Source organism: Physella acuta, unplaced genomic scaffold, assembly GCF_028476545.2.
Source record: "Physella acuta isolate Inbredline_101_S28 unplaced genomic scaffold, ASM2847654v3 ptg001503l, whole genome shotgun sequence".
NCBI classification, from domain to species: Eukaryota; Metazoa; Mollusca; class Gastropoda; family Physidae; genus Physella; species Physella acuta.
In genome coordinates, this window is record NW_026733018.1 from 129,263 (window position 1) to 141,442 (window position 12,180).

General features: G+C 35.0%; 1 protein-coding gene across 3 annotated transcripts; it reads right to left on the reverse strand.

Moving 5' to 3' along the window:
* Nucleotides 1–273: 273 nt before the first annotated feature.
* On the reverse strand, nucleotides 274–9,054 carry LOC131928443 (solute carrier family 25 member 44). Of its 3 annotated transcripts, none has more exons than XM_059284483.1 (7): nucleotides 8,942–9,054; nucleotides 4,749–5,081; nucleotides 4,488–4,602; nucleotides 2,806–2,904; nucleotides 2,472–2,711; nucleotides 2,226–2,353; nucleotides 274–2,085 (listed from the first exon to the last, which is right to left on the reverse strand). In XM_059284483.1, the coding sequence occupies exons 2-7, from the start codon at nucleotides 4,983–4,985 to the stop codon at nucleotides 1,897–1,899; spliced, it is 1,008 nt and encodes a 335-aa protein (XP_059140466.1). In that variant the 5' UTR covers nucleotides 4,986–5,081; nucleotides 8,942–9,054; the 3' UTR covers nucleotides 274–1,896. The 3 variants fall into 3 exon arrangements, with proteins under 3 accessions (XP_059140466.1, XP_059140467.1, XP_059140468.1); XM_059284484.1 differs by lacking the exon at nucleotides 8,942–9,054 and adding an exon at nucleotides 8,719–8,801; XM_059284485.1 differs by lacking the exon at nucleotides 8,942–9,054 and adding an exon at nucleotides 5,784–6,130.
* Between the last annotated feature and the right edge of the window lie 3,126 nt (nucleotides 9,055–12,180).

Genomic DNA, 12,180 nt, shown 5'->3' on the forward strand with positions numbered 1-12,180 from the left:
TGGCATTTGTTGTTTTACTTGAAATGTTGTCAAAAAGCTAACCATTCCAGTGAAATAGCTCGTGTTTTTAAAAAAATGTATTATTAATATTAAAAACAAAATATAGGTACTATAAAACTACATTTAAACAAATCAGACATTTTTAATCTAGAATATTTGATAAACATTTTCTGGTGCATTTTTTTAAATTGAGGTATTGCATCATTCTTTTTATCATTACATCATCAATTTCCTTAAGCCTGACACCCAGTTCCCATGATCAAACTACCCAGTCGTCACTTGTTACTTATACCTACACAGGAAGAACATAAAGATCATAAAACATCACACAGAAAGGAAAGAAAACTTCCTTACATACATTTATACAAATAATAATTTGATAACAAGGCTTGTTCAATTATTTTTTTATAACAAATTTTCATTTACATTCTCCATTATAAGTTGTTAACAAAATCAATGAGATATTTTATCATTAACACATACATCATATATTTTAAGTTTTTACAGATAGACATGACGAAATACTTTTACATATAAGTTTTAACAGACAAGAACTGATAAGACAAGAACTGATGCATCTCTGCACAACAATAAAAGAAACTCGTCTTCATGTACAATTCAAATATATCACAGACTTTTGATTTTACAAATTATTTTAAACTGTTAATTGATAACTTTCAAAAATTTTTTAGAGCAAAGTTTTTAAAATAGTGAGCCAAATATTACTTAAAATACATTTAAAAAAAATACTAACTGAAATCCATGCATGAATATTACTTATAAAACAAACTGAATGTTTAAAAATGTCTTTTATATGTATGAGTTACTGCGAGTTAATGTTTTAATAAATACTTTACCATATTATATTACAGAAGATGATTCACTAAAAAAGTTTATGCTTCAATACCTGAGTCAATATTTGATGCCAGTATACAGAGAATTACATAAAATGACATTAAACATAATAACAATTTGCTTTACGGTGCATGTTTACAGAGAATAAAATCAATCAATAAATATGACCTAGTTTAGAGAAAATCAGGCTTAACCTGATTTCAATAGAGATCATGTCATTGACTTACCTGTGGTTAAAGATTTTAAGTTTTATTTACCTCAAAAATGACTACAAACATTGCATACCTTATTCAGTGATTTTTTTTAGATGACTTAGTTTCGAAACGTCCATCATATGATACAATTTAAAAAAATATTCAGTACAAATTGTGAAAAAAAAAAATCAACATTTTTAAAAATCCTGGCTATATGGGAAAGAGTTATCCTTTTTTAATCAATTAGCAGATTAAACAGGGGAAACAGTAGTAAAGCTGATTAACATAAGTACTTCTACAACAAGACCAGCTCTACTTCACAATACAGATTTCTGCAGAAAGAGCTTCTGTTGAGCACAAACCAGAGTGGCTGGCACTAAATGACATCAAGTAAATACTTTTAATATCAAGACTTTATGCTTCATCAAAAAATGCTCATTTCAAGGCTAAGTTTTCAAGTTAGCAGATCTAAGTTTCATGATGTAAAGAAATGGGACAATACTCACTGCTACCATGTACAAAAATATCACCTTTAAAGTGATTTCATTTCAGATGAACATCTTTAAACTAGGTAAATAAAGTGCTATAAACCAAAATCAGGAAGACATCAAGTATTAAATAAACTCTGCTGTGGTGATCCAAATGAAAATAACTGATACGTTTCACTCAGATCAGTTTGACAATGTCTAGTATAGGTTGGTAGTTAAAAGCTTGTTATTGTGGCTGGTTGCCTCGGTATAAAAGCTGCAGTTTATTTACAACTTTGGAATTTTTAAAAAAATCCTGTCTTTCCATAAAATTTCTGAAGATTAAAAAGTGGGCTAAAACTATTTACAGCCTAAGTCTGCTACCATCGCACTTTATCTTTATACTCATCTAGAATGCTCCATCTTTTAATGGTTTCATATCCTAAAATGATAAAAAAAGAGAAAGTGACAGACTGAACTAGACGTGCTGACAGGCCTTTAGTGATGATCCATATTCCTTCTTCCTTCCACAACAATTTGACAGTCTCCCCCAGCTTGGTGCCTTCAACCTGTTCAATACAATCAATGGACTTCATCAATATGGTTTCAATGGCTTAATCACAATACAATTAATGGACTTCATCAATATGGCTTCAATGGCTTAATCACAATACGTAAATAATGCCCATTGAGTAAAGACTGAAAGTACCTGAATCCTAGCACGAATCACATCTAGGGGATTAGTTAAGAGAGCTGAGCTAATGCCACTGAGTGGAGCTGCCACAACTTGGATTGCCAACCGTGGAATGAAGACAGGAGTAACACTGGCAAACAGAACTGGGGATCAAAGTTCAATCAAAGATTCTTGCACATTTTTTTTACATATTTTTTATTAGTTTTATAATGTAGAAACATACTTTTAAAGTTTTTATTGCAAGTATAAAAATAAACTTACCTGAATAAGAATCATAAAAGAACCACCACAATGCGCTGTTAGGGGCAAAGCATGCTAATGAGATGAAGTAACCTTTGTAAAAACCTAGCAGACCATCTTGCTTATAGATGACTCTAACAATCGCTCGTACAGCACCAAAGCGAGATCGAGCATCAGATTCAGATAAATGAAAATGTTGTAGCGATGAGACTTTTTGCTGGGCTCTCTTGTCAGTGCCTGGGAATGTTGATTGACCCGACGCTAACAGAAATAAAATGGGAAGTCAGAGATTTTTGTTTGCTCTATGCTGTGGTTTCAACATTTGCAGCTACAGATATTTTAGAAACAACACTACCTTTGGCAGGATTCCTTCTCCCCATTAACATCAGGTGTTGTGTAACGATATCAATTGGAACTGCTAATGTTTGTCCTGTTATTGATGCTAATCCACCACCTTGAAAGACAATGTTTATTGTTTAATCTATGATACGAGCCGACCCGCTGCGTATCATATGCAGCTATTTAGTTGTTTTTTTTTCTACTTTTCAGTAATTTATAATGCTGCCATTGAAAATATTTGCTTAAAAACACTACCCCCCCCCCCCCCCCACGTGAAAGCAGCCTCCTCTTAGTTACCTCCTCTAAGTTTAAAATCGTTTCAAACTAAATTATCTGCCCCTAATAGCCGTCACCAAACCCGTCTCTATGATTGTAAAATGTAAACAGAGTGAACACCGCTCACCAGATCTTGTGGGGGTGGGGTGGGGGTGGTAGTGATAGAGAGGAAGAGAGGGGATTGCAAAGGCGCGCTTGCAGCTTGTTCCCACGTTTTCTTTAACTTGCTTTCGCGTCTGTTTGGTTCTCTAATCAAATCTTGCGATCGAAATTTCGGGCACTTCCCGGTTAGCTAGCGCGCTGAAAATTTTCAGGGAAGCTTTGTTTCCGATGACCATAGAATATTCAATTGTTATTATTACTAAATTGATCCATGGAAACATTTTATTGATCATTTTAGGCCGCTATATAATTGTACAAAAACGTGGGGGAAAAGGGACATAACCCAGTAACTGTAATTTGATGAAAACAAGGTTCGGGACTCTCCCTCTTTTTGCTTACTGACTAGTGTTCACGCAGTGTTTGTGTACAAACAACCAGAACGTAACAACTGGTGGCCAGTATGGGGGAGACGATATGGTCGAGTGGTTGGGCACACGATTGCTATCCCACTCGGCGCGGGTTCAAATCTATGTGTTCTAGTCAGTAACGTATTCACACAACGTGTTTTTTACGAGTTGTCTTTTTACGAGACTTTAATGCTATACAACTTTTACGAGATTTTAATGCAAACAAACAGACAAAGACTACAAGCTCCCTAATAAAAGTCAATAGTATTAGAAACTGTAAGAAAATCACGGCGCCCCACGTTTTTGATCGCTTATAGTAGAGTGATCGCTTGCATTATTGTGATGTATAACATTTATTTTCTACTTTTTAGTTCAATCAGAAAACGTGGGTTTTTTAAAACTTTTTAAATGATTATTATTTTTTTCTAACTGATCCCAGAAGAGAATTATATATATAGATGAGTGGTGAAGGGAAACTGATGATGCATTATTTAGTTGTTAGTATTCAAAGTAAATACAACTACAGATAAAACACTTTTTTTTGGCTCAACATACTACATTAACAACAACTTTGGTCTATTTGCATGATTGCAACTAAAGTACATAAAAAGACCCTTAGAACACATCACCTTTAAATTAGAAATAAAGCTCAAGTAAGGATTTAACCTTTCCCTGACTTTGTGTAGTTAATTATAGTCAACAGATATAATATATAAAACATATATATATGCAGGTTTTCTCATTGTCAGAGTATGAATAGGTCTAGTCTAGATGGCAGTTTTAATTACATTTCAATTTTAGATATTTAATAAGTTGAACTTAACCATGTGATTCCGATTTCAAATCTACAATTTTTTGTAAAAAAGTTTGCAATTATCACCATGAAATGCTGAGATTAATGTAAAAATCTTACCAACAAATGAACGTATCCTGTTATCTGTAACCCCATGAGTTTCAAGCAGATAGTGTCTAGTACCCTCATAAGTGGATATATAGGCCATAGATGGGAACAGCTGAAGGCATGACAGCTATTTGGAAAAAAGTATTTTCATCACCTAAAGTATTATAACACTTGTCTGCACTTGTCAGCTAAACTTGATATCAGCCAATTAATGTCAGTGTGATATTTTAATAGATATATTTCTGAAGTCAGATATAAAAATATGGAACTTACCCAGAATCCACGGTAAAGACCAGATGCACCTTCCATGCGGGATATCTGTATAAAAGCATCAAAAGTTCCTCTATAAACTGTGCGTCCTTTCTGAATCTGCAGCCTAGTTTTGATGAGCATGAATGGATACAATATACTCCGAATGGTCAGTCCACTTGCCAGTGTAAGAGGAAAGTATTTCCTCTTGTCCATCATGTTCAGTTCAATTATTGGGATTTCTTCAACTTCAAACCCCATTTTAATTTATAGTTTTAGTTGCAACTAAAATATTAGTTTGATCTATGTCATCATAAAGTGATATAGTTCTAGATAGTCGAATCCAGTTTTTGATCTCTGTGAAAAAAATACAAAATGTGTGTAAATCTACAAATTAAGGGCTTTGTTTCAGTGGTAGATAATGTCTGATAATAAATATAATGCCCAAATAATATATAATGGAATCTTTCTTTAAAAAAGTGGATGTTACCAAGTAAACTAAGGATAGGTTACAGATAGTTAAATGGCCTTAAGAATTTTAATAGGGGATATGGATTTATATTAACTTACTTATACAAGTGTCCAATAATGCCACAATAATAGAATCTATAGAAAGGAGTATTAGGTTACTAAATTGTTACAGAACAGTAGACTGAGTATATAGTGTAGACTGAGTGAGTAGATTGGAAATAGTTAATTATTGAAACAAAGTATAGGGCCTAGTATTACACTAATACTATTTGTAATTTATTCACCACTTCAAGTTCACCTACAGTTGAGAGTATTTAATTAAAACAACCAAAAGACATAAACAAATATTAGGAAAAAACCTTTATGTACTTCTTGTCTTCTTTGTTTTTATGAATTTGTGTTTTAATTAGTTTAGAACTGAGTACAGTACAATGAATAGAAACAACAGATAAATGATATGTTTTGTAGGTAAAAAAAAAAGCAGAACTTCAAAATTGTAAATAAGTATTAAAAAGTTTCAATGAAATAACGAGACAAAAATTGCAAGACATGTTTCAGTTACATGGTTGTTTACACTTGTGTGATTACCGGCTCTTGTAAGTTGTTATGTTACAGGGAGAAAACTCCCTACATGGCTTAGATATCAGCATATGTCATAGCTTGGGCAATTGCTATTTGAAATTGTGGTGATGACACTTTTTTACTTTTGGGGTCACTTTGAGTTCACAAAAATTATTATAACCAGGCATGAAAGATATTTGAAATAATACATGGCGTTCATATTTTACCAATACCTAATAAAATCTTAACACAAATACAATTTTCAAGTAAAGCAAACAGTTAAATTAGACACATTTATTAATACTATAGATTCAAATCTAGCTACTTGCTAGGCATATCAAATTGGGATTTTTCTCAAGTTTTGATAAAATTCCCAAAATAAAAACAAATATTGGTAAAATCATTATATAGTGTCGGATATTATTCTGGAACTGTACAGCAGTAAAAAACAGTAAAACCATGGTGAATTCTGTCGAGCCGTTCCGGAAACCACCGGAAATACTGTAAACCATCATTTATTTGCCGCCATATTATTTTTAATACATAGGGTAAAGGAGGGCGTTAAGAGCCGTGTGGTATTAAGCCCCAATCAACACCCCACCCCCACAAAACCCCCAATAACACTACTAATCTACTTCTGAGGTAACAACCACTGTTGTTCTTTGATAACAGAGAAGCAGAGGATTCATTTTATGTAATTTATGACCCACTTAGTCCAATAGGGAGAGGATGAGACAGGATTTAATCCCACTGCTCTTTCCCTAAAATTTCTCATCTCCATAAAACCATTTTGTGAACTTTTTTTCCAAATAGACATAACTTGGGAAACTTCACTTTGTAATAAACCAAATGAGTTTTTCAAGCCCATTCTTTGTTCCTGTATTAGAGCATTGGTTGTTGTACATTTTAACACTATTTTTATAGCTATGGCTAGAATAGTTTTATTTTGGTGAATTTTTTTTTGCACAGTGATTATTGGTGCCAAAACAAAATGGCCGACATTTGTCCCATTTTACCATGCTATAAAGTTTTTATCATTATCAGAGTAAAACTGGACTGATCATTACCATAATGGTTTTATTTGTTAGATAATAACTAAATCTTCATGAATACATTAATTTTGTTCACTAGCTTGCCTGTTTAGAAAAGTTATAACAGATACTGTTATGTGGCTCTTGAAACCCTATGTGCGAGTTTCTCATTTATTAGACCACTGAATATGACACGGGTATAGGAATAGTTAACACAAAATGTATTAATTGTTAAACAGACTTGTGTCTAAATGATAGAAATACAATTCTAACCTGCTAAAAAGTAAAAATTCAGCCATCTGATGTTAGCCAGGTAATTTTTAAAACGGTACACATACTTATTACCCCTAAGGGGCAATACAGCCGACTCAGCCCCCACCTGTTTCTAACCAACCATAAAACTTCAAATCTCTTTGTAGGTAACAGGAATAAATGTTCTTAGGTCTCAGCCAATCTGGGGTGGTATGTTATGTAATTTATGACCCTCATAGTCCAGCAGGGAAGTAAACAGACACATTAATACCACTGCTCCCCCCTTACAATTTCTTACCTCCATGATACCCAGCCCCCACCAGTTTCTGGCCCACCATAAAACTTCATCTCTTTGTAGGTAACATGGATTACAGTTACAGATCTCAGACAGTCTGGGGTGGCACGTTATGTAATATATGACCTTCATGGTCTAGCAGGGTGGAGACCAAAGAGAAATCAATACCACTGCTCTCCCCTCACAATTTCTCACCTCCATGATAGCCAGACCCCACCTGTATCTAACCCACCATAAAACTTCATCTCTTTGTAGGTAACATGGACTAAGTTCTTAGATCTCAGCCAACCAGAGATAGCATCTCCTTATGTAATTTATGGCCCTCAGGGTCCAGCAAGGAGAACAAAGGGGAAACCAGTACCACTGCTCTCCCCTCAACATTTCTCACCTCCATGTCATGTTATGTAATGTATAGCACACATGGCTTATCAGGGGAAAGCATTAAGGCAGATTAGTTAGTACCACCCCTTTTTACATACAAGAATGTTAACTCTGGACAGCTACACACTAGCATACTAGCTACACACTAGGCATACTAATGTGCCTACTGTAAACTACTAGACTTTAGGCCCTATGTACACCAGCAATTGTATCAATTGTAGACTGGGCCCATTGGGGCCTAGTGATAGCTAGTATCAGTTAAAGTGTGTGTACACAGCATTAACTATTTTGGGGTTAGAAATTAATTATTTTTATTGCGGAGTTAGTCTAAACTAGGAGATAATACTTATTACCCCACTGCCCGGCTCCTTTCACCCCAAATGCTGATTTTGGGGGTATGACAATAAATGTTCAATTAAACCCATTTAAAGTATACTTAATAGACTTTGTTATTATTTTTATATTGTGTAAGATATGTTAGAATAATTTTGCCATATTTTCAATACTAAAAAATTCTTAGATTAGTAGAAATCTTTAAAAATGTACAGGTGCTAAAAAGTGTGGCTCTTAACGCCCTCCTTTACCCTAATGTTTAAAAATGTGCAAGGATTGATTTCAGTTTCAGTTGCATTTTAAATACTCACCCAATTACTATTAATAATATTTAGATTTAGTAATTGTTGCTAATTTTCTGTCAATTAAACATTAAATTAAGTTAAAACATTAATTTAATGCACTTCGCTATTTTTATTTCAACAGTCAAATAAACTATGGTTTACAGTAACGAATGTTACCAAAACTCAACAAACATTATCATATAATTTCCGACGCTATATCATGATTTTACCCAAATATTGCCTAGGCAGCCTAGGTTCCAAAAAATTGAGTTTTCCTTAGTAACATTTTTGTAGTATTTTGTAAGCTTTGGTTATGTTTTAATAAGTACTAAGTACACTCAGCTTAAAGTGTACGCAAAGCAAAGCGTTGAATAAATTACTGTTACTGAGTCAGTATTCAGAGTGGGTAGGGTAGCCCTCAAGTTGCCCTCTCACTCAACTCAACAACAATGATCATGAGTCGATGTTGTGTGCTGAAAGTTGAATTATTAATTTAATGGTGAAGTCAAGTGAAGTGAATCAGACCAGTGATAAATTTCAATTGGATAGTTACAATTAGTTATAGTTAAAACGTGTAGGTCTAGCACCAACAGTTGATCTTGAACTTACTAATATATCTATAGATTATAGATTTAGAGAATCGGAGGCCTCGTCTCAATTTTCTTTTTTTTTCAGATTTCCAAAATATAAATAATAAGGCTAAGTAAAAGTCTAAAAGGTCAATCACCATTATTTAACCCGGAAACAGTTATATTTGTTGATGTACTTATTTTACATAAAAAAATTAAATCGCATTTTAAATGTTCATTTATTTTATATAGTTACTAAACTGCGGTCGAAATCTTTATAAAATGCATTACTTTGTTAAAATAAACTTTGTAATGATATAAAAATCTATTTAGCGATAGATCTACTTGACCGCAAAATCGACTAAATCATGGGCGTGTACATCAAAATCCTTCCACAATACAAACTTCGTTAAACAGTTTTTAAAAAAGGGCATTTTGGTGGTCGTCCCACGCGCAGCCGTGCTCACTCATGGGAGTGGAAGCCGGTGGCAGAGTTTCTTCCAGGCATCTCTTCGGGGGGGGGGGGGAGGAAGCCCCCCCGAAAATTTTCTACCGCAGTAGTTTTCCATTCAGATCACTGAACAGTTAATGCGTAGTGAGCTGGGTATCTTTCGGTTCACAACAGGTTTTAAACATGTATTTTTATTGTCACCTCTTTATTTCCTGGTGGCTCTCTATTTGGTTATCAGATTTTCTTCCAGGCATCTCTGGGGGGGGGGGGGGGGGGAGTCTACCACCCCCGAAGGAAATGGGATTTATATAGAACAGTCTTTCTTCCGTGCATCTCTTCGGGGGGGGGGGGGGGGGGGGCGGGGGGCGGAGACCCCCGAAGAATGTGTACCCCCCCACGAACTAGAAATTTATATAGAAAATATATACTTTTACCAGTGTGTCCGCCCCCCCCCCCCTCTGGAGAAAAAAGTCTGGAAGAAACACTGATTTAGAAAATATATACTTTTACCAGTGTCGGCTAGAATTACTTGATGTAAGCTATTGATAGGTATCTTCAAACGTATTGTCTCCCTTGGGGTGTCGTCAACGGTGTAGTTATGGATCCTGTTTACTACTTTTTAAATATTAAAAAAAAGTGTCCGCACCCCTAGCGACGCCTTTATGTCATACAGTGCAATAGTATCCAAAATACGCGATAGCACTATTTAAAGTAATTTATCGTTGTATCACAAACACAATACTCGATCATACTTGTTTTTCTCAGCAAAGCTAAGGAAGAACTGTTTTTATGGGAAAATGTAAATGTTATTTTATTTATGGAAAAAAGAATTATATTAGGCAAAGACTGAATTCTAAAAAAAGACCACTTGGCAAGTAGATCTAAATAGTTTGTATGTAAACAACAAGGGGATAACTCCCTTGGCATACAATGGTATTTTTTTTTCAACAAGTGAACTGTTGTTCACGTCATTTCTATCTCGGACTGTGAGACGACATCGACCTGCTTATATTTTACACCACCAAGTTTACATGTAAAAACCAATGCACATCAAGCTAAGTATAGTCTTTTAATAATAGTTGTGACATTTATATGACTAATATTTTTAATATAAAAAGAATAAATAAAATTCGATTAGAATTTTCATGGGAAATTTTCTTTGATCGGATTGAATTTTAACAAGGGAGAGAACCCGTAGTTCGTATGTTACAACAAAAAATATTGGTAATGTCTAGATTCTACGTAGGCTACTGTGCAAAAGTGCACATAAATCATCTCCTGTAGATATGGGTCGTACAAAAGTTTGAGTACAGTAGACTACAAAGGTAAAACTCAGGGCAGTTCCATTGCGGAGAGAGAGGGGGGCATGCCGACAATAATCAATTTTTTTATAGTTAAAAAAATAATTTTCTTGTAACAAAACAAACAGATCTACTACAATAGTGATGTTCTACAGTAGCTAAAACACGCTTTTTCGTAAAGGAAAAAAATATATAGACTACATGAGTTGAAGTGTGAAAGATAGGCAACAGTTCAAACAGCTTCCATGACTTACTTCCCTTTTTTTAAAAAGTCAAATATGTGTGCTCTTAAGAAACTTTTAATTGATTTGCTCTAAGCAAATTAAAAAGCAATTACTTCTCTTAATTATTATTTTAAAAAATGGCGAGAAACCATTACAGATACAAAGCTTTCATGCTTCATATTCTTTTGACTGACTTGTTAAGTAGGAAGGACTATATTAAACATATATATATATATATATATATATATATATATATATATATATATATATATATATATATAAATAAGACCGAAAATCTTTTTTGTCGGGGTAGTTTCTGAAACATTGAAACAAACTTTAAATATCAAGTGTCCATATTTAGAATCTCTTTATCACTGTTTGTAGGCTATTTGTATGTATGACCACGGTCATGTCTAGCCCACTATACTTCTTTGCCACCAGTGTTTCTTCCAGACTTTTTTCTCCGGGGGGGGGGCACTTGAAATTTTTGAGGGGGCGGTAAACTTTCTTCGGGGGGGGGGGGGGGGGGGGTGGACACTGTTAAAAGTATATATTTTCTATATAAATTATATAAATTTCATTTCGTTGGGGGGGGGGGGGCAGTAAAATTTTTGGGGGGGGGGGGTCTTAGTCCCGTCCCCCCGTCCCCCCCCGAAGAGATGCCTCGAAGAAACTCTGTTTGCCACAGAGGCCTAGCATCCTATTTTATCACTCGAAAGAACTGTATTATATAATTATTCACCTTGACAAAAATCTTCACACACACTCCCTTGACAGTTTTTATTTTTGTGTCAGACCAGTGATGTAGAAAACAAATCAGTCAGTTATGCTAATTAGCAGTCTATTTTCTAAAGGTGTATTTGCAGGGGCGTAGCGAGGGGGAGGCGGGGGGTGCGGACCGCACCGGGTGACACCATTTAGGGGGGTGACACCAAGGCAAAAAATAGCAAAATATATAGAGAAAAACTCGAGGGGGGGGGGGGGGTGCAAATCGAAAGTTTGAGGGGGGGGGTGTGCAAATCGAAAACTCGACGGGGGGGGGGGGTGCAAATCGAAAACTTGAGGGGGGGGGGGTGCAAATCGAAAGTTTGAGGGGGGGGGGGTGCAAATCGAAAATTTGAAAGTTTGTCCCTGGGAAGGTGACACCCGACCTCGCTACGCCACACTGTGTATTTGTTATTCAATAATGCAGCTAAAATGAGCTTTTCTTTTTTATTATCCAGTTAGGAGTACCCAAGCCCCTGTCCTACCCCTCCCCATAGCTATGACTCTGCCTTAGGAATGAAACAGTTTCGTTTTTAAG

Bases quoted from the DNA above. Each gene is read 5' to 3' on its own strand.
- LOC131928443 (XM_059284483.1), bottom strand. From the start codon at position 4,985: ATGGGGTTTGAAGTTGAAGAAATCCCAATAATTGAACTGAACATGATG. The intron at 4,603-4,748 runs GTAAGTTCCATA...TTTTCCAAATAG, and splicing joins GTCTTTACCGTGGATTCTGG to CTGTCATGCCTTCAGCTGTT. The intron at 2,354-2,471 runs GTAAGTTTATTT...TTTGATCCCCAG, and splicing joins CTTTTATGATTCTTATTCAG to TTCTGTTTGCCAGTGTTACT.